This window comes from Salmo salar, chromosome ssa16 (assembly GCF_905237065.1).
Source record: "Salmo salar chromosome ssa16, Ssal_v3.1, whole genome shotgun sequence".
Classification (NCBI taxonomy): Eukaryota; Metazoa; Chordata; class Actinopteri; order Salmoniformes; family Salmonidae; genus Salmo; species Salmo salar.
This window is the reverse complement of record NC_059457.1, coordinates 37680416-37704075: the sequence shown is the minus strand read 5'-3', so window position 1 is coordinate 37704075 and position 23660 is coordinate 37680416. Positions and strand designations below refer to the sequence as shown.

At 41.0% G+C, this 23660-nt stretch overlaps 1 protein-coding gene and 1 pseudogene across 2 annotated transcripts; one reads left to right on the top strand and one right to left on the bottom strand.

Annotated features, from left to right (window-relative positions):
* The first annotated feature begins 3596 nt into the window (after positions 1-3596).
* On the top strand, positions 3597-17914 carry twf1 (Twinfilin-1). Of its 2 annotated transcripts, none has more exons than XM_014148661.2 (9): positions 3597-3741; positions 6474-6554; positions 6763-6941; positions 11777-11872; positions 12258-12362; positions 15540-15665; positions 16063-16213; positions 16386-16507; positions 16660-16935. In XM_014148661.2, the coding sequence occupies exons 1-9, from the start codon at positions 3717-3719 to the stop codon at positions 16786-16788; spliced, it is 1014 nt and encodes a 337-aa protein (XP_014004136.2). In that variant the 5' UTR covers positions 3597-3716; the 3' UTR covers positions 16789-16935.
* Positions 17915-18012: 98 nt separating this feature from the next.
* Positions 18013-23339, bottom strand: LOC106573784 (interleukin-1 receptor-associated kinase 4-like; annotated as a pseudogene).
* Between the last annotated feature and the right edge of the window lie 321 nt (positions 23340-23660).

The window sequence follows — 23660 nt, the reverse complement described above, 5'->3', positions numbered from 1 at the left end:
TCTGGTGTCGGATTACATAACATAGCCACAGCACTGATTGCTGAAAAGACCCGCCTATCTCCAGATTATTTAATTTGTTGAAAGCCTGGTCACTCCTTGGCAGAGAGATACACATCCACATGAACTAGTCCCGATATAGTTCTTTGATAAACACAGAAGGTTGTATATTGAACTCAATAGAAGAAAACAGAGAGAGGGAGAGAGAGAGACTACCAGCATCCACATAAACTAGTCTCGGCATCGTTCTTTGACAAACACAGAAGGTTTAATATTGAATTCAGTAGAAGAACAGAGAGAGGGAGAGAGAGACAAAACATGAAGGAACTGTCTGTGTCTCTCTCCTTCTCTCTCTCTCTCTCAGTTTTATTCTGTTGAATTATATGTAGCCTCATATTTAAACACGTATCTAATGTGGGCAGGGGAAACACTTGAAATGCAATAATTTGAAATATGTAGTTAGGCTGTTATAAGGTATTATATAAGCCACTGATCATCTACAAGGCATTTATTCAGTGATTTTCTTATTTGTCTAATATACAGTGCCTTCAGAAAGTATGCATAACCTTTGACTTATTCCATATTTTTTTGTGTTACAGCCTGAAATCAACATTTTTTTAGATGTTTCTTTTGTCACTCATCTACACACAATACCCCATAATGACAAAGTGAAAACATGTTTTTAGAAATGTTTGCAAATGTATTGAAAATGAAATACAAAAATATACCATTTACATAAGTATTTACATCCCTTTGGCAGGGATTACAGCTGTGAATCTTTCTGGGAAAGTCCCTAAGAGCTTTGGACACCAGGATTGTACAATATTTGCACATTGTTATTTTTAAAACTCTTCAGGCTTTGTCAAGAAACATGCATGAGAGCATCAACTGTTCCAGATAACTGTCACACTCTCCGCAGCCGATGTCAGCAAGACCTTTAAACAGGTCAATATTCACAAGGCCGCAGGGCCAGATGGATTACCAGGACGTGTACTCCGAGCATGCGCTGACCAACTGGCAAGTGTCTTCACAGACATTTTCAACCTCTTCCTGTCTGTCTGTAATACCAACATGTTTCAAGCAGACCACCATAGTCCCTGTGCCCAAGAACACTAAGGTAACCTGCCTAAATGACTACCGACCCGTAGCACTCACCTCTGTAGCCATGAAATGCTTTGAAAGGCTGGTCATGGCTCACATCAACACCATTATCCCAGAAACCCTAGACCCACTCCAATTTGCATACTGCACCAACAGATCCACAGATGATGTAATCTCTATGGCACTCCACACTGCCCTTTCACACCTGGACAAAAGGAACACCTATGAAGAGGACAGAGCACGCCCCCATTCTCATCGATGGGGCTGTAGTGGAGCAGGTTGAGAGCTTCAAGTTACTTGGCGTCCACATCAACAACAAACTAACATGGTCCAAGCACACCAAGGCAGTTGTGAAGAGGGCACGACAAAACCTATTCCCCCTCAGGAGACTGAAAAGATTTGGCATGGGTCCTCAGATCCTCTAAAGGTTCTACAGCTGCACCATCAAGAGCATCTTGACGGGTTGCATCACTGCCTGGTATGGCAACTGCTCGGCCTCCGACTGCAAGGCACTACAGAGGGTAGTGTGAACGGCCCAGTACATCACCGGGGCCAAGCTTCCTGCCATCCAGGACCTCTATACCAGGCGGTGTCAGAGGAAGGCCCTAAAAATCGTCAAAGACTCCAGTCACTCTAGTCATAGACTGTTCTCTCTGCTACCGTACGGCAAGCAGTACCGGAGCGCCAGGTCTAGGTCCAAGAGGCTTCTAAACAGCTTCTACCCCCAAGCCATAAGACTCCTGAACAGCTAATCAAATGGCTACCCAGACTATTAGCAACCTCCCCACGCTGCTACTACTCTCTGTTATTATCTATGCATAGCCACTTTAACAACCCTACCTGCATGTACATAATTATCTCAATTACCTCGACACCGGTGCCCCCGCACATTGGCACACTGATTCTGTACCGGCACCCCCTGTATATAGCCCCGCTATTGTTATTCACTGCTGCTCTTTAATTATTTGTTTTTCTTATCTCTTACTTTTTTCTACATTTTTATTTTTTGGGTATTTTCTTAAAACTGCATCGTTGGTTAAAGGGTTGTAAGTAAGCATTTCACTGTAAGGTCTACACCTGTTGTATTTGACGCATGTGACAAATACAATTTGATTTAATTTATCATTGCTAGACAGCTATTTTCAAGTCTTGCCATAGATTTTCAAGCCGATTTAAGTCAAAACTGTAAATAGGCCACTCGGGAACATTCAATGTTATCTTGGTTAGCAACTCCAGTGTAGATTTGGCCTTGTGATTTAGGTTATTGTCCTGTTATTGCTGAAACGTGAATTTGTCTCCCCCTGTCTGTTGAAAAGCACACTGAACAAGGTTTTCCTGTTGGATTTTTCCTGCGTGTCGCTGTATTCCTTTTCTTTTTATCCCAAAAAACTCCATAGTCCTTGCGATGTCAAGCATATGCATAACATGATGCAGCCACCACCATATGAAGAGTGGTACTCGGTGATGTGTGGTGTCGGATTTGCCCCAAAGATAACGCTTTGTATTCAGGACAAAAAGTTAATTTCTTTGCCACATTTTTTTGCAGTGACATATTTTTTTGTTGTTTTGGCCCTGTACTCCAGCACTTTGGATTTGAAATGATACAATGAGGTTACTATGAGGTTACAAAGTCCCCCCAGTTTAGGGAAACAAATGTATTGGGACAAATTCACTTATTTGTTTTTTAAAGTAGTCAAACGTTTTGTGTTTGGTCCCATATTCCTAGCACACAATAATTACATGAAGCTTGTGACTACAAATTTGTTGGATGCATTTGCTGTTTGTTTTGGGTGTTTCAAATAATTTTGTGCCCAATAGAAATTAATGGTAAATAATCTATTGTGTCATTTTAGAGTCACTTTTATTGTAAATAAGAATAGAATATGTTTCTAAACCCTTATGCATTAATGTGGATGCTACCCTGATTATGGATAATCCTGAAAAAAATCATGAATATTGATGATTGAGAAAGTTATAGAGGCATAAATATCATATATAATTTGTGTGTCTGTAATTCATTATTCACAATTCATTCAGGATTATCCGTAATCATGGTAGCATCCACATGAATGTAGAAGTGTGATGTGGGCTGGTGTGGCTGAAATGCCTGGGCTGAATTTTTGTCCCAGTCTGCCACTGGTAGCATTGCATCACAAACAATAGGCTACATTGCAAAAGTTACAAATGTAACATTGCAAAATGTAACATTGTAAATGTAACATTGCAGATCAGACGTTACATTTCAGTCTAGACTGGAGCGGATACAATGGAACAAATGTGGCATCCCCTCATGCTAGACAGAGAAGTAACGTTAGACTTCATATATACAGTCATTGGTAGTAGCCTATAAAATAGCTAGCTCCTCCAGTCTAGCGTGTATGTGTAGAATATCAATAGACTTCCTGAGGTCAAAGCATCGCATTTGCTGTTTACCATTTAAATAACGCAGGATTTTAATAATACGAGTTGTTGTATACCTCGTCGTCACCCCTGCACCGTTGAACCACGTGACCTTGCTGATGATGACGACACATGAATTTAGCCTAGTCCGCTTCCTACTTCCTTATCCTGGCTTGGTTCTCTGCTTGCATCAACCTTTTTTGCGATAAAAATACAAAATGTCCCACCAAACGGGCATACAAGGTAGCTATTTCATTTAAGTTATGTTGTCGCTTTCTTAGTGTGTTTGAACTGTATACATCTTAATTGAAAAATCTGTTTTTAATCGATGTACAATGTTTTACTATTTATGCACCATTTCATCCTGTAGTACAGTAACGTTAAGTACTAGCTAGCGCCGGTAGCTAGCTAGCAAGCTATCTGTGATAATTGATTTGATGCTCTGCTAAGAAGTAGCAACGGTAGTTATGTAGCTAGGTGTCCTAAAAGTGTGTGTTTGTCTCTGCTTCTACTCTAGTAAAAAAATAACATTTTGACTTGGGCAACGCCTTTATTGAAACATCTGGCATTCAAATGTAACAGACATTTACATAAGAAATTAGCTGACAAATAGCCTAAACCAAAGTATCGGAGTGCTTTCAACCCAATGACAGATATCAATATTGTATTTTTCATTTGCACAATTATTTAAGCAAGTGATACTGTTGTGTGTGTGTGTGTGTGTGTGTGTGTGTGTGTGTGTGTGTGTGTGTGTGTGTGTGTGTGTGTGTGTGTGTGTGTGTGTGTGTTTGATTGATTGATTGATTGCCTTGCTCCAGTTTGCCAATGTGTGTTTGTATTTTAGCTGTCTGGCACCAACGTTCCTGCTTGTTGTCAGAAAAAGATTGGAGTGTTTTTTGTCTTTTTCAAATCCTGTTTTTGTACTATGACCTTTGTTTGGGGGGGAATAAGTGAAGATCCTACTCACCAAGCAACACGCACACGACTTGGGTTAAAAGGTTCATATGGTGAACTTGACGACATGCATGTAAAATAGTGGTGTGCCACATTGTTCAAATCTGTGAGTGGGAAGGAGATTGCTGTAGGTCGCATGCGTTCATCCTACTATGGGCTTATACTCAGTATGGGCTTATGTGAGGGATAGGCTTAGGCCAGGGATGGGCAACTCAGTCGGGGTCGCGATATACTGTTGAGAGTTAAAATAATAGAATACACAAGGTGCAATTTAGAAATGTGATTGTGAATCAGCAGTCACTCAATTAGCCCATGTTAGTAAAATATTTTTAGATTGGTAAATTAGTCTAGCGGCCAGCTATCTGACCTTGTAATAAGCATGGTCTAATTACCAACCAGGGAGGAGCCCAGTGACCATCAGTTGTCATATTAAAAACGGCAAACATTTGCTTCCACCCTATGGCAAAAATGTATAGAATTGCAGGAAATTAGCTGTGAAAATGCACATTTCTTTCCACCCCATGGCAACATTAGTAGAATTGCATGAAATTAGTTATAAAATTGCAGGAAATTAACTTTAAAACTAAATGTATTTATCACGAGGGGGGCTGCTGTCACGAGGGAAAGGGAGGGGTATGGATGTTGGTACGCAGACCCACGAGCCACTGTGGCCCGTTATGAGCAATTTCCAAACGCCTGAAGGTACCACTTTCATCTGTACAAACAATAGTACGCAAGTATAATCCCCATGGGACCACGCAGCCGTCATTCCGCTCATGAAGGAGACGCGTTCTGTCTCCTAGAGATGAACGTACTTTGGTGCGAAAAGTGCAAATCAATCCCAGAACAACAGCAAAGGACCTTGTGGAGATGCTGGAGGAAATCTCTACTCAGATCACTAAGTATCTATATCCACAGGAAAAAGAAGTCCTATATCGACATAACCAGAAAGGCCGCTCAGCAAGGAAAAAGCCACTGCTCCAAAAACCCCCATTAAAAAGCCAGACTACGGTTTGCAACTGCACATGGGGACAAAAATAGAACTGTTTGGCCATAATCACCATTGTTATGTTTGGAGGAAAAAGGGGGAGGCTTGCAAGCCGAAGAACACCATCCCAACTGTGAAGCACGGGGGTCGCAGCATCATGTTGTGGGGGTACTTTGCTGCAGGAGGGACTTGTGCACTTAACAAAATAGATGGCATCATGAGGTAGGAAAATTATGTGGATATATTGAAGCAACATCTCAAGACATCAGTCAGGAAGTTAAATCTTGGTCGCAAATGGGTCTTCCAAAACTTCCAAAGTTGTGGCAAAATGGCATAAAGACAACAAAGTCAAGGTATTGGAGTGGCCATCACAAAGCCCTGACCTCAATCCTATAGAAAATGTGTGGGCAGAACTGAAAAAGTGTGTGTGAGCAAGGAGGCCTACAAACCTGACTCGATACACCAGCTCTTGTCAGGAGGAATGGGCCAAAATTCACCCAACTTATTGTGGTAAGCTTGTGGAAGGCTACCTGAAATGTTTGACCCAAGTTAAACAATTTAAAGGCAATGCTACCAAATACTAATTGAGTGTATGTAAACTTCTGACCCACTGGGAATGTGATGAAAGAAATATAAAAGCTTAAATAAATCATTCTCTCTACTATTATTCTGACATTTCACATTCTTAAAATAAAGGGGTGATCCTAACTGACCTAAGACAGGATTAAATGTCAGGAATTGTGAAAAACTGAGTTTAAATATATTTGGCTAAGGTGTATGTAAACTTCCAACTTCAACTCTATATGTGGACCAAACTTCTGTGGCAAAGATTGTTTTAAATAGATAAGGCTGAAGATAATTGCATGGTTTGTTCTTTGGAAGGTTTTAACATGGGTTTAACTGAAGTCATTACAGCTTGAAAAATGTCTTTAAGCCCAATTTCAGTGGTGAGGCTTCTACTATGAAACATCCATCGTAGAACACATTGCATGTTTGTGCCGATACCAAACTCACTTCCCCACTGTTTTTCTAGCTGGTAACGACGTGAAGGACATCTTTGCCAGTGCGAGGTGTGGAGACCAATATCGACTCTTAAAGATTGTGATTGAGGATGGTAAGAAGTGTTTATTTTTTTACTGATCTGACCATAAACATATCTAATGTTTGTCACCAAGGTTGTCTCTCAAGGATATATTACAGATCTTTTTTAGAATTAAAACAGTTTCTGAAATGTTGGAAAGCCCAGAGAGATTCTATTCACCAAAATTATGTTTTCACTTTGAATCTTCAGCCACTAAATTCTAATAATATTTGTGTTACAGAGCAGCTAGCTTTGGGCGAGACCAGGCAAGCATCAAAGACATGGGAACAAGAGTATGACTCGTTAGTCCTGCCTCTACTACAGGACGACCTGCCATCTTATATCCTGTACCGACTGGACTCCTCCAACAACCAGGGCTATGAGTGGATCTTCATGGCCTGGTCACCTGACCACTCTCCTGTAAGCAACTCCTCTCACACACAGATGTTTGCTAATTATGTTGCACGGTCATGTTAATGACAAGTCTCTTCATGCTCACGACTCACAACAGACCCTTAGCAGATATGTTTTGTGTTTATTACTGATTGTTGTTGGTTATATGTAGTTTGTACTTAAGTGCAAATGTGACATTTAGCTTTTGACCACCTCTTGATACAGATAACATCACAACTGTTGCAAATTGATGTAATGGCAGAGACTGAAAGGAATTTAGCATTACCAGATTGAATGAGTTGGCACAATTAAGACAGAGGAATGATGCACAGACAAGGAGAGAAATGTGCCCTGGCTGTAGTAGGCTGAATAACATGTGGCAGAGACTAGAGACCGAGGGAGAACTGACTGCATCCTACTCTAGCAGACAGGGCTCGACATTCCTACCCACTATCCGTAGGCTGAGTGCCACAGGTCCAGGCTTGTCTGGAAAGCTGCAGAGGTTTCAAAACACTTGCACATGTTCTAAGACTGAATACAGTTACATGTACACCAGAGTTTCCAATAGCTGGCTTTTGGAAGTATTTTTATTTTTTTGAAAAGCTGATAAATAAAATTGGCACTGGCCAATTGTCTGGGAGAAGAAATAAAGTCCCATTGCGAAATAATAATACTCTTTAGTCTATTCATTGATGGAAATAGCAGTTTATGTAAATACATTTGACTGGTCATGCATTCCGGTCTGTGGGTTAGTTTGCATAATTTTGTGGAGTTGAATTGGTGCGTGTATATTTGTTATATCTTGGTTACTGACTTACCTAGTTAAATAAAAAAATATATACAAATGTAAATATCTCATCACACACGCACAGCATACAGATAGAGCCTTTGAGCAGAAAATCTGTTAGTCAGCGCTTTTATAAGCCCAATCATTGTGCAACAATTCTAAATGCAATCCTGTGTTAAAAATAGTTTTTGGGCAACGATTAAAAATAGCTACCATTTTTATTTCCCAACTGGTAATTGAAGCACGCTTCCCATTTACATGCCTTTCAAATGCATAAGCAACGGAAGGCAGGCTTCATCAATGCGTCATACACCACTTTGGAAACTTATAGCACGTCCATAAGGCTAGGGGAAGCTGAGCTTTCCCTAAGTAAATGTATTTAAATGACCAAAATGATATAGCCTAATTAATCTTCTGTCTGTACAGAACTAAATAAAATAATTCAAAATATGCTACTGAAGCATGATTTGGACACAGTGGATCATTACCTTCCCCTAGCCTTAAAACATGAATAAGTTGTTTTAAATCGCATTGCCTACAGTCGGAAGGAAAGGCAGCATGCACAATTTGGGCAGCGTGTGCGGCAAATACCAAATAGATGATTGCTGAGTTGCGACTGTCAGTGAAAAGTAGAGACCCAACCAGGTATATCGCAATATTTCTAAATTAAATCGCGGGAAAACATTGTTTGGAAAGCAAATAGTTATTGCTTTAAAGAGAAGACAATGAAAATACTCTAATCTGTCTTTTAGTTATCAAAATTCTAACTTAATTGAGCGAACAACAGTAGGCCTATAGCCTATCTTATTGGCACCAGCGGAGAGCATCGGCCATATCTCCAGTGAGTACGCAGTTCACATATTCACTCTTTATCGTTGGGTCAGTGGCACTTAAAAGTTTGTTTTTGGACAATAATTTCCTCCTCCAGTTTAGATGGACGTCATATTCCAATCGTGTTTCCCCTTCTCGTAGGCCTATTATATGGACGACGTCGTTTTTCTTGGTCTGTTTGTCAGTGTCAGCAGAGTAGGCTACCCTATAATTTGTTGTTTTAAGAAATGTAAGATTCTGCTAATGACTCCAGTCATAAAGTGTAGTAGCATTGCATGAAATGTGTAATTCCTGTGCAAAGAAATAAGAAATGTATCTGACATAGCCTATAGCCCAGGCTTCTACGCTACAAGTGCTCAGCCATGCAAAAAACGGTATTTTTTGTGAACAGTGATTTAGTTATATTTACAGTGCATTCGGAAGGTATTCAGACCCCTTGACTTTTTTCACATTTTATGTTACAGCCTTATTCTGAAATGATGAGGAAACTTCTATTTAATCCAATCTACACACAATACCCCATAATGACAAAGCGATTCAATTTTTTTTTTTTAAATGTGCAAATTTGTAAAGAAAATAAAACAGAAATACCTTATTTACAGAGGTATTCAGACCCTTTGCTATGCGATTCAAAATTGAGCTCAGGTGCATCCTGTTTCCATTGAACATCATTGAGATGTTTCTACAACTTGATGGGAGTCCACCTGTGGTAAATTCAATTGGACATGATATGGAAAGGCACACACCTGTCAATATAAGTTCCCACAGCTTACAGTGCATGTCAGAGCAAAAACGAAGCCTGAGGTCGAAGACCTGAGACAGGATTGTGTCGAGGCACAGATATGGGGAAAGGTACCAACAAATGTCTGCAGCATTGAAGGTCCCCAAGAACACAGTGGCCTCCATCATTCTTAAATGGAAGAAGTTTGGAACTTCCGAGAAGTTTGAAACTACCTAGAGCTGGCCGCCCGGCCAAACTGATTAATCGGGGCAGAAGGGCCTTGGTCAGGAAGGTGACCAAGAACCCGATGGTAACTCTGACAGAGCTCCAAAGTTCCTCTGTGGAGATGGGAGAACCTTCTAGAAGAACAACCATCTCTGTAGCACTCCACCAATCAGGCCTTTATGGTAGAGTGGCCACACGGAAGCCACTCCTCAGTAAAAGGCACATGACCGCACGCTTGGAGTTTGCCAAACATCACCTATAGGACTCTGACCATGAGAAACAAGATTCTCTGGTCTGATGAAACCGAGATTGAACTATTTGGCCTGAATGCCAAGCGTCACATCTGGAGGAAACCTGGCACCATCCCTACGGTGAAGCATGGTGGTGGCAGCAGCATGCTGTGGGGATGTTTTTCTACGGCAGGGACTGGGAGACTAGTCAGGATCGAGGGAGCTAAATACAGAGAGATCCTTGATGAAAACCTGCTTCAGAGCGCTCAGGACCTCAGACTGGGGTGAATGTCCACCTTCCAACAGGACAAACGGCCCTAAGCACACAGCCAAGACAATGCAGGAGTGGCTTCGGGACAAGTCTCTGAATGTCCTTGAGTGGCCCAGCCAGAGCCCGGACTTGAACCCGATCTAAAATCTCTGGAGAGACCTGGAAATAGCTGTGCAGCAACGCTCCCCATCCAACCTGACAGAGCTTGAGAGGATCTGCAAAGAAGAATGGGAGAAACTCCCCAAATACAGGTGTGCCAATCTTTTAGTGTCATATCCAAGAAGACTCAAGGCTGTAATCACTGCCAAAGGTGTTTCAACAAAGTACTGAGTAAAAGGTCTGAATACGTATATAAATGTCATATTTCAGTTTTTTTTTTTAAGTATAAATATGCAAAAATTCTAAAAACCTGTTTTTGCTTTGTCGTTGTGGGTTATTGCGTGTAGACTGATGAGGGGGGAAAAAACGATTTTATTAATTTTAGAATAAGGCTGTAACTTAACAAAGTGGAAAAAGTCAAGGCGTCTAAATACTTTCTGAATGCACTGTAGGGTTGTTGCCTAGTTACATTATTAGCCTAAATTAAGACTACGGTATACAATCTACTTCTCACATTACGAATAGTAGGCTATTTTACATAAATCTGCAAATGCGATGATGCATGGAATGCTTTATTATAAAGGTGCATTTTTATGGTGAAAATTTGCTTCCTCAAACTAGAAACTCACCCGCCGCCTATGTATAGGCTAGTGATTTTTCTCTTCGCTACTCGTGTTGTTGGCTGTGGAAAAGTACATGTGGACAGTTATTCTAACATCTTCAAAGTGCGTGGTAAGGACACACGTCATTGCGTCCTCGATTTGCATGTTTTGTTACAAATAATTACCATAATCTAAATGTGATTTCTGTCATTCTGAGCACTGTGGGTGGACGCCCTAATCAGGGTACGCACCCAATGCATATGGGTCTGAGAAATTTCTCAATTGTCCGGTGCCACCTTTTCATAACGGAAACCCTGATGCACACAATACTCCGATTTATTGTGGATAGTCAGATTAATATAACACTTTCTTTAAAACGTTTACATGCTTTTCAAGAAGAATGATTTCCCTAATAGTCCTGTTTACATGGACACACCCGAAATCAGGCCACTTGATGCAGAAAATTGGCAATCAAAATAAACGTTATACCACAGCGACCATACAATTTTTGTGAAGCAAATTGTATTCTGAGTTCGGACATAAAAAGTTTGTGTGTGAACTACTTCTAAGATGCATACATTCAGTTGTTCCGAACTCACTTCACTCGCGCTAAAGAGGGAGGCTCGCTCGGCTGGTGCTCGCACATGCGCAGATCAAATACATCGCAAGAACGCGAAGTAAGGTGTTTACATGTCCTAATAATTCAAAGGATTTCACAGAACACCGGGTGTTTTAATTGGCGTATGCTTACTTCGATTTTGACCGTAATCCAATTTAAGATACTGTTTACATTATGCAATAGTAATCTGCCTACCTGCCATAATCAGTTTAATATAGAAATGATTACTGTGCATGTAAAAGTACTCACTGAAACATCCAAATGGGATGCATTTATTTAGTGATTATCCAGGCACAGTTTGCTCTCCTATGGGGAAAAAGAATGGGGGCTTATGTTGCAGCAGCAAGATCAGAATCAGAAATTAATAAAATCACTGAATGTCATTGAGTTATAGAAAGTGGATGGTATAGTTAAATGTAAACAGACTGCTTTTCCAGTACCCTTTGTGTATTCACTAATACATTCTATTTCAAACAGGTGCGACATAAGATGTTATACGCTGCTACCAGGGCCACACTAAAGAAGGAATTTGGTGGGGGGCTTATCAAAGATGAGCTCTTTGGCACTACAAAGGTTGGTTAGATTATCTGTATTAGCCTAGATTGTGTTGTGAAATCCTCTTATGCTTTTCTGAAATGAACTTTGAAGATCAGATTTTCTGTCTGCTTTGTCATTCAGGTTGTTGTAATGGAAATATGTCAATTTTTTTTATATCACAAACCCCCGAGGTGCCTTATCGCTCTTATAAACTGGTTACTAATGTAATTAGGGCAGTAAAACGAAACGTTTTGTCATACCCGTGGTATACGGTCTGATATACCATGGCTGTCGGCCAATAAGCATTCAGGACTCGAACCACCCAGTTTATAATAGTGTATATAAAAGGCTAACTGGTATGTGATCCTCTCTCCCCTCCTGATTATCCCCTCTCCCCTCCTGATTATCCCCACTCCCCCAGGAGGATGTGTCTCTGAGTGGCTACAAGAAGTACCTGGTGACCAAGGCCGCACCACTACCACTCACTGCTGCTGAGGAGGAACTGAGACAGATCAAACTCAGTGAGGTACACACAAATACACACAGAGAGAACAGTATTCACACTTCCTGTGATGTTTAAAAGTGATTCTGTGCAAAAGTAATTCTGTTGGTTGAAAGTGTCATTGTTAAATGGGTGTGCATTCAAACCTATAAGCTTTGAAACCAAGACATCTAGCCAAACTTCTCTTAATAGTGGGAGTGATTCTGAGCAACTCATAGCAACATGTACAGTAAACTCATAGCATATGCTTTGAATTGTGTTCAATCCGAAAGACAGTGTTGAATATTAATGACGGCTGGTGATACCTTCCCCCATAAGACCACAAGGTCAGCAATACAGCTGTGCAAAATGCCGACCTGGCACTAAGAGTCACTGGTAAGGTGCTGTGATTCATTAGAACTACAGGAAGTTGGCAGATGGACAACTAACTGCGGCACGTAGCCTAGCGGTTAAGAGCGCTGGGCCAGTAACCGAAAGGTTGCTGGTTCGAATGCTCTTCTGCCCTTGAGCAAGGCAGTTAACCTCCAACCAAAATGATTCCCTGGGCTCTCATGACGCGGACATCGATTAAGGCAGCCCCCCGCACCTCTTTGATTCAGAAGGGTTGGTTTAAATGAGGTAGACACATTTCAGTTGAATGCATTCAGTTGTACAGTTGACTAGGTATCCCCTTTCTCTATTACCCCTGTATGGGTCGAGACTCATAGCTATATAAATAGGTGTTTTCTGTGTGTAAAAAAAAAACCCACACAATGCACTGTAAGCAATAGGATGTTGTTGTTGAGATCTCCCACTAAATACACTGGTCTTGAACTAAAATGTTCTGTATAGTCAGCCTACATGAGGGGCCACCTTTGAAAGTTGATGAATGATCATTCATTTGCATTGATACTTTGCATTAATTCTGTCCAGGAAAGCACTTGGACAAGGTCACACCACTGCCTGGGCTTGGCTCCACTGATAAGATCAGGGTACACTGTTATGTGATAGCCAGTGCTTGACTTGCTACTAACAATGAAGCTGGTCAAGTTTGCATTTCTCTTGGTAGTTGTAAGATGTGATTAACCAAAGAGAAAGTAACACACAGTGGCTCGTGATTCCAACCAAACCAAAGTCAGTCTTCTTAAAGAGGAAACAACCTAGTTGCTGTGACTGTCTGACATGAACAATGTATCCAACTCCATATAAGGAAGTGGTCTGAGAAGCATTCAGTCACACTCCTAAATACAATCAATAAAAAGCTAGACAGGCGAAAACAGGCTAGCATTTCTCCCAATTGACCAGCTTTTGAAAGGAAGATAAACAACATTAATCTGTGTGGGAGCAAAGAGGCTTTGAAATATGTACAGTTGAAGTCGGAAGTTTACATACACTTAGGTTGGAGTCATTAAAACACATTTTTCAACCACTCCATAAATTTCTTAACAAACTATAGTTTTGGCAAGTCGATTAGGACATCTACTTTGTGCATGACACAAGTAATGTTTCCAACAATTGTTTACAGACAGATTATTTCACTTATAATTCACTGTATCACAATTCCAGTGGGTCAGAAGTTTACATACACCAAGTTGACTGTGCCTTTAAATAGCTTGGAAAATTCCAGAAAATGATGTCATGGCTTTAGAAGCTTCTGATAGGCTTATTGACATCATTTGAGTCAATTGGAGGTGTACCTGTGGATGTATTTCAATGTCTACCTTCAAACTCAGTGGCTCTTTGCTTGACATCATGGGAACATCAAAAGAAATCAGCCAAGACCTCAGAGGAAAAATTTGTAGACCTCCACAAGTCTGGTTCATCCTTGGGAGCAATTTCCAAACGCCTGAAGGTACCACGTTCATCTATACAAACAATAGTACGCAAGTATAAACACCATGGGACCACGCAGCCGTCATACCGCTCAGGAAGGAGACTCATTCTGTCTCCTAGAGATGAATGTACTTTGGTGCGAAAAGTGCAAATCAATCCCAGAACAACAGCAAAGGATATTGTGAATATGCTGGAGGAAACAGGTAAAAAAGTATCCATATCCGTGAAGCACAGGGGTGGCAGCATCATGTTGTGGGGGTGCTTTGCTGCAGGAGGGACTGGTGCGTTTCACAAAATAGATTGCAGGAATATTATGTGGATATATTGAAACAACATCTCAAGACATCAGTCAGGAAGTTAAAGCTTGGTTGCAAATAGGTCTTTCAAATGAACAATGACCCCAAGCATACTTCCAAAGTTGTGGCAAAATGGCTTAAGGACAACAAAGTCAAGGTATTGGAGTGGCCATCACAAAGCCCAGACCTCAATCCTATAGAAAATCTGTGAGCAGAACTGAAAAAGCATGTGCGAGCAAGGAGGCCTACAAACCTGACTCCGTTACACCAGCTCCGTCAGGAGGAATGGGCCAAAATTCACCCAACTTATTGTGGATGGCTACCCAAAACGTTTGACCCAAGTTAAACAATTTTAAAGGCAATGCTACCAAATACTAATTGAGTGTATGTAAATTTCTGACCCACTGGGAATGTGATGAAAGAAATAAAAGCTGAAGTAAATCATTCTCTCTACTATTATTCTGACATTTCACATTCTTAAAATAAGGTGGTGATAGGATTAAATGTCAGGAATTGTGAAAAACTGAGTTTAAATGTATTTGGCTAAGGTATATGTAAACTTCAACTGTATTTATCATTCATGTGCCAGGAGAGAGAGAGACTGCCTTGACTAAGTTGATGGATAAACCCCCAATCCTTCTGGTACATGAGGTGGGTGCACTGCATCGGCTGCTCAATCATGTGTACACGACAGAGCTTCTAATTCCGAGGGAACCAGCAGGGCTCTAAAAATAGGTGCAATCCATCAGTATAATCCCCTTCCATTTCCAGTCTTTAAGGTGATTTTATCATCACTCCTGTCTCTCCTGTCCAGATATAGAAACATCAGCCCCATCAGTCATTATCCCCAATGTGGAGAATCTGAACAGTAGAAAGTAAGGAAGTAAATGTTCTGGATTTGTTTGCCTCATATCTACTTCATATTCATTTAAGGTGGCCAGTTCTCCCTTTGGAAAGAGATGTAATGACCTCAAAGGGACTTCCTGGTTAAATGAAATATTGATGGAATCACTAGCACTACCACTAGCGAGCTGTGTGTTGACTATGGTAAAGGTTCAGTTGTCTTACATTGTTTTCTCTGTGTTGTGTTCAGGTGCAGACTGACATCAGTGTAGACACCAAGCAGCAGACACTGCAGGGAGTGGCGTTCCCCATGCATGGAGACGCATTCGAGGCGCTCAAACGATTCAGAGACAAGCAAGTCAACTACGTACAACTTGTAAGTACTTCTCTCCCTCTGTCGCTTTTCCAGGTGAGTCAGTTGAGAACAAGTTCTGTTCCTCTTTTATCCTCAGGCTTCTCTGTAGACTGTCAAAGGAATTTTGGTGTCAGGAGTTCTATTGAGAACAGTACGATGTGGTTCTTCTTTGTTTACCAAAATGTCATTGTGTCAGTTCTCATTGAAATTCAAGGGCTTGTGTCACAAGATCAGATTTGGGGACAAAGGCATAATTGTGACACGTCGAACCGGCTCTGCCCTGTTCTCATAATGGGCATATTATCAAAAGAGCTATTCAATAAATCACACAAAGATGAAATGACACTTTATTAGAGCGTAATTGTCCGACTGTCATATCTGGTTAATTCATAGTACGGTTTAATTTTACTCTCGATAGGAAATAGACTTTGCCAAAGAACTCATTAGGTTGTCTAACACTGAACCAACCGAGGTGAAAGACCTGCCCAAGAGGATCCCCACAGAGTCTGCTCGCTATCACTTCTTCCGCTACAATCATTCCCACGAGGGAGACTACCTGGAGTCCACAGGTGAATATATTTACATTCACTGTTTTCACAAAGAACAATAGAAGAGAACCAACTGAAGACACCAAGCACAGCTGTCATCATACCTATATACAAAATACATCTTTCATATTTACTGCATTGTATATCTGTGATTGTGATGAGACATCCTCCATTGTTATTTTGCCTTTTGCAGTGTTCATTTATTCCATGCCGGGGTACAAGTGCAGCATCAAAGAGAGGATGCTCTATTCCAGTTGCAAAAATCCCCTGGTGGACATGGTGGAGAACAACATGCAAATTGACATTTTGAAGAAGGTAAGGACCAAAACACCAATTGTTTTATCTTAACACCAATACAAGTGTTCCATGTGTCTTAGGGTTCATAAAAAAATCAGTAGGTTTGGTTCAGGTTAATTTCGTTTCAATTCGCGATGCAAACTGACACTATTTTAACATTTTTTTCTCAGTGCGTTTACTTCCTAAATTTACTGAATTTATATGGAATTGACTCCAACCCTGGTTTGGTTAACAGTCCAACGCCTCACTATTCGTGTGTGACTGTTCATAGCTCGAGATTGAAAGCGGGGAAGAGCTGACTGGTGACTTCCTGTATGAGGAAGTCCATCCCAAGCAGCACGCACACAAGCAGGCCTTTGCCAAGCCCAAGGGCCCCGCTGGGAAGAAGGGAGGACGCCGCATCACCAGACCGCCTGGAGATGGAGAAGAGGATGACTAAACAGACCCCCCCCCCTCCCGCCACACACCCACACGCTCCATAATGGAACATTCCAAGTGATGGAGGGAAAGATTATTTGAAACAACCTCTTGTAAAAAAATAAAATAAAATAAAAATAAACTTCTAAACCCTCGAAGCCCACCCAGAGACTGAACTATGCACGCCAATGGACAACTGAGCTGAAACACACACTTGAGAATGTCCATTTGTAGCCTGTGATTCATTCAAAGTATTTTACTGAGCTATTCAGAGGTTAGAACAAGTTAAGTAAGAAAGGTTTTTACACTGTTGCCGAGAATAAAAAAATATGTTAGTGCGACTAATGTGAATTTGTGCCAATGTGACGAACCCTCCATGAGTTGAGTTCACATGCTTGCAATCATTCCTTGCATTCCTCTTAGATCAATGCCAATTTGTTATGTGTTTCCTGTACCTAAAGTTGGTAAAATGTCTCCATCGATGTGTGCACAGCTATGAAGAGGTCCAAACCCCCCTTAAAGATGTAATATTTGCTCCTGTCATTTTTCATTTTGTTTTTATATTGGAACATTTCTTTTTTGATAACTGTGGTTTACATAAAACACATCTGCTGAGAAACGTATTTTTCTATGCAAGTGCTGTACATGTAGGTGTTCTGCTCTGTCTGTGATGAAAAGGTATTGTTTGTCTGTACTGATCTGTCTATCTATGGTGTCAATGAGGGTCACGTAACGGAGAGAACAGGGGCTTCCAGTATTTCACATCATTGATATAGCTTCCTCGAATGCTAATCAGAGCTAAGTATGCTACTGTGCCAGCTCCTATGGTGTGAATGCAAGGTGGGAGTCCCAGAGACAGTGATTCCAAATGGAATTTGGCAAATCACTAGTTTAACACCTCATCTTCGGACAAGGGAATACACTCTCATGAGAACTGTCATGTTTGGTCTTAAGTTGTTTATTTTTCTTAAAACAGCGCTTTTTAAAAATAAAAATATTTACGTCAAACATACTGTATGCTCTGTTTTTCCATATATAAAAAAATAAATATGCTGTTTATTCTTAAAGCAAAAAAAAATACAGAAGACTGTAAAAATGTTGGTCACTGCTCTAGAGCAAAGTAACTTTGTTTAAGGAAAAAGTGGGAGGCATGGGATAGTCTCCATGTTGTCTGCTTCCCTCTCGGGTCCCAGCTGTTCCAGTGAAATGCTTTTGACAACATCTTCAAGCTCCGTCAGGACCTATTAAAATATTTACATTATTTCAATGTGAGAAAGACAATTAAGCACATGGTAGTAAGCGTTGGCTCCCAGCTATAACTAAGAAGCACAAAGTACCCATTGATATACCAGTGGAGACAGTACTGTCAACTAAAGTGCTAGCAACTGTACTGGCATCGCACATCTCTTTCATCAGTGGCTGTTTGTTCTTTCTGTCATTGAGACAGCATCCTCTTGTCCTCCAGGGCCATTTCTTCCTCATCTATCTCATCCTTCATGTTCATCTGTGACAGTCATAACAAGTCATACCAATCAACAGCAGCAATACATCCTTCAGCTACTGCTTGCAGTGGTAACACACTGACAGATGAGATATACAACACTGTCTGCCATCTACTGTATACTGTACAAATGTGGCCTTATGGTCAACAGGGAGCGAAGAGTAGAAACTAAGTAATTCTGCGTAATTAGCTTTTTGATTGACACTGCATAGTAAATACAAAAAGTTAAATATTTTCTTTCTTCAGATCATATGCATTCATCCCACTGTATGATGAAGACAGACGAGTACTAAAGAGAAAGCTTCCATTGTTCTGCTTACTCACCAGGAACTTAGGATCACGATTTTCATCAACTGGCAGGACTCCAGACAATATTTCTAGCAACACCTGTGGATGACAGAGACCTTAGATTAACCACCTGGCTGGCTCCGGCTCTAGCCAACAACAGCCCTCTATTACCCTTCATTAATAATATAGCAGGCTATGTCTAAGATACTGTACGCTACTGTTCCCAGGGTTCAGGCTGAACACTGACAGTAGCTGTTGGTTTATGATGAGGTTCAATCAGTCCAACACACAGATGACCTGGCCTCACATTGGACTGCTGACAGAGTACATAATTTATGTCATACAGTACTGTTCCCACACTTTCCATTATAAGCCTCCATCAACATTTACCAACATGTTTTCTTTATTTATCATTGAGGAGCAGCAACCTTTAATTTATTGGTATTTAATTTGACATGAATTGGCTGGTAGATGGGCACAGGTGCATGTTTCAGTGCAGGCCTCCCGAGTGGCGCAGCGGTCTAAGGCACTGTATTGCAGTGCTAGAGGCGTCATTACAGACCCTGGTTTGTTCCCAGACTGTGTCACAACCGGACATGATCGGGAGTCCCATAAGGCGGCGCACAATTGGCCCAGCGTCGTACGGGTTAGGGGAGGGTTTGGCCGGAGTAGGCGGTCATTGTAAATAAGAATTTGTTCTTAACTGACTTGCATTAATTCTCACTTAAGGGTCCAACAATTATGTGTGTCAGTAGGTTTTGGAGTCTGGCACTGAGGTAAACCGCTGAACTGGCAATTCAGTTTCATGAGTTTGACTTACGTTGCAGTTTCATCATCAATTCAATATTGTTGTCACTGTATCTTCTGGGTTATATTTAGGTATTTAAAGTGATAGTGTGAAAGGCTTGACCTGTTTGGCATAATGTTTAGGGGTGTAGCCACATGAGGTGCTGTCGCAATTGCTTGTCATGTAGTGTCACAATGGTGATAATCAAATCAGTGCTGGTGTGGATTTCACACAACATTGTATAATGTCTTTATATTGTGTTAGTTCCATAGATTTGTGTTTGTGTAAAGTACAACGTACCACCCAAAAACTGTAAATGTTTGATTTGGGAGTGATCTCAACCCAGAATGCCTCATTTACAATGTACGCTGTTGTACCCACAATCCTCTCGGTCATCACTGTCGAAGACGACCGCATGGCCGAGGCCTGTGTCAGCCCAAAGTCAATGCTTTATCCAGAAAAATATTTCTGCAGCCAGACACAAATGTTTAGAACTCATGAATAACTACTATTGAGACTGATATGACAAGGTTGTCTGTCTATGGTTTTTGAGAGGATCTGTCGCACATCCGCCCCTAGCTGAGGTGCAGGGGATAAAGAGTAACGCTGAAATAAAAAGGTCTCCGCACACTCAGGATCAATACACAATTTAAAATGCATTTTGTCATGCTCTGATGAAGGTCTGATGACCAAAAACTCTGCCTAAATAAATTGAAAATTGTGCATTGATCCTGAGTGTGCGGAGACTCATTTTCATGTCTGACTATGATTAAAATGTCAAATATTTGATCAAGTGGCATAGGAAAGGCATTTATTAAAAACTTCCAGTTACCTCTTGTCATCTCTGTGGACATGGTTGCTGCTGTGCAGATAATCCAAGCCTCTGGCTGTTCCCAAGGCAGTGAGACATCTCCTGTTTCCAGGACATAGGAGGGCTACGGTCCTACAACCACACAAACATATTCATCCTAAAGGGAAAGCACCTGTAAAACATCTCTCTTCCAAATCAGTAAACCATAAAGACAATTCAAGCTAAATCAAATCTAGTAATATCCATTCAATCTAAAACCGATATCTGGACAGCTCCTAAGTAAAAGCTATTCTCTCAGGACATTTCTCTGTTGATGTTATTACAGTAGAGACCCATTAAGTTGCGTTATTGAGATATTAAGCACACACTAGCTATTGCTTCTGTTAAAGAAATAGAGCTGCAATGGTTATGAAATGGTCGCACAGTAGGTCAGTTAGTTTATAAGGACTCCCTACAATAGAACAGTAGAAGAGAGGAAAATAGACACTTATGCCATAAGAATTTGGACCTCTTGAATGAACTGAACATTTAGCTCCTCTAGTGAGATGTCTTCCATCTAAAAGAGTAAAAAACTGAAGTTTTAGTAACCTTTTAGAATGTGCTGTTTAATTAAATGTGGAGAACTCATACACACACTGAATACACCAAACATTAACCCTAACATTAAGAACACCTTTATCAAAGGCACTTCAATATGTTACCTTCCCACTCAACCTCTGAATGGCATGCATACACAATCCATGTCTCAATTGTCTAAAGGTATAAAAATCCTTCTTTAACTGGTCTCCTCCCCTTCATCTACACTGATTGAAGTTGATTTAACAAGTGACATCAATAAGGGGTCATAGCTTTCACCTGGATTCACCTGGTCAGTCTATGTCATGGAAAGAGCAGGTGTTCTTAATGTTTTGTATACTCTGTGTACAATATGAATAGTGTTATTGCCACAGATAATATTGGCACCTACTGAGAGTAGTTTCCTCACTGCCACAGGTTTACCATTGATGAGGCCTTTGTAGACCGTTCCAAAGCTGCCCTCACCAAGTCTGCTCCCACCGTCACTCACTGGCCTCTCATCAAAATGACCAGTTATCTTCTTCAGCTCTTGGAAAGAAAGCCTAAGAAAACCTGAGAATCAATGGACCAACCTGTTCATAAGGGATAGTCTTGGTACACTACCATCGTTTTTTTGAGCACTGCACAAATGCTGCCATCTACTGGATATTGTGTGCATTGTGACACATTTCTGAACAGGATCAATCGATCAGTCAAATTTCACTAAACACAATCTATAATAGCTTCTTGTCACCATATCTAGTAAAATAACCTATAATCTATATAACCCCATGTATTACTATGTTTTGGGTGCTCATAACACCTCAAGTGGTTATAACACATGCATATGCAATTCATACAACATTAGTCCAAACCTGAAGTGTCATTGGGTCCTCCTGCTGCTCTGAGGTGCTGTCTGGAAGTGGCTGTTCCTCTGTCCTTCCCAAGGTTCTGGTTTCAGCGTTGTTTACCGTCTCTTTTTCCCCTGGAGACACAGGTGGCTGGGATGTGGCTGGGGGATGGTTGAGCGGAGGTTGTTTATGTCTGGGTGAAATCATAGATAAGAAATCTATACAAGACGACCAGCGAGTGGAATAGACAGTCAATACAAGATATTTGATGAAACACACACGTTGACCGTAGTATACCCGGTAGCAGAATACTGGCTGCAGCCATTAACCTGTGGCTTATCAAGATGCCACCTCTCCCACAGTGCTGTTAGATGTCCCCCAGCTTCAAATCTCCTGTCATTTGAAGGTAGGTTCAAGAATAGAGCAGACCATGACTGGAACAACCAAAAACCAGCATCTGATGATTACAATGCTAATGTTGCAAAGTAACAGACAGCTTTGATAGAAGGTAACAATTTTGTCATGAAAGATGACAACTTTGGTGTCACTCCCATCAGCGAAGTACAGTAGATGACTAGCACATGACCTTAAATGCGAGTACCTGAGAGTACTTCGGCTCCCCTGTGGGTTTGTGTATAGAAACAAGAACGTCTTTCCAGCTCTCTTGAGGGTCCAAGTAGTCTGAGAATTTTCGTCGAACCACATAGTTGAGGTTCCGAATAAATGTAGCCGATTTTATTGTATTGTTCCTGGAAAATAATGATCACACATGTTGGACAGTTCCTTTTTACACCAGAAGGTTCACTTCAAAGGCAAGCGTTACAATGTTAAAATTTTGCAAACTCATGGAGTAGAAATCAAAATAATTTATGTCCTTGTTCATTGAAGTACTCTTTAAAAAAAATAGCAATATCTCTAAAGTTTAACCTTTTAGGCTCACCATGTGACCTGGTTTCACATTCGTCATTACTGTTGCATGTAGGTTAACATCAGTGCCCTCTTGTGGGCAATCTTGCGATATCTGCAGGGATTTTAAAGTTCCACTATTCTCCACTAATATAGTACAGAAGACAGACTTTCCATTCCTGTATCCGAGATTAATGTTGGAAGCATGCAAGTCAAGATGCTGTTGTGATTAGGTCCAGAGGTCTGGCGCATACTTACACATCAACAATTATGATGAAATAACCATGACAGAATGCTGTGCGTGCTTGCTATTTGATTGTTATTTGGAAGTCAGTGAGACTAATTATCTCTCTCTTTATAAGCAGTACCTGATCTGTTTATGGCCTGCTAGTTGCTATTTGCTCTGGGTGTGTCGGTTGAGGATTTATGATCAGTTACACATGCTGATGCTGGGTTCTGGTAGCCTGGCAAGGTGGCTGGCTGGCTTGATGGATGACTGGAGTTGTGGGTTGGTCAGTCTGGGTGGTAGGTTGTATGGCTGACTGGGTGGTTGAGAGTGAAGGAGAGGCCCAGGGTCCACTCTGTAGATGGAATAGATGAGATGTTGTGCTGTGCATGTGACTCATAGCCTCAGTGTTTAGTTATGAACCTTGTGGTTGATTTGATATGTGGAAGTACAATCATAAGGGTCAGGCCCACCTTGACTGTGACCCTGAGGCCACAGGGCCACCCATGGCCACCTATGAATACAGATGTATGTACTTTACCCATACTGATAGGACCGAGAAATACTGACATGCTCTACTCTGTTTACTAAGCCTGCATAAGGGACCAAGTGACACTCTCCATTGTAAACACTGTATTTGTCTCTGTTCCCACAGCGGCCATAATTATTTCACGACACCTCAGAGAGACTACTACTGATTACATCTACCAACAATAACGCATATGAGGACTCAATTAACAATGCAAACCATCCATGTGTAAAATTGTTTTATTTATTTTTATTTTCTATGAAACAACATAATTTAAACCATTAACAGAATGGCGGAGGC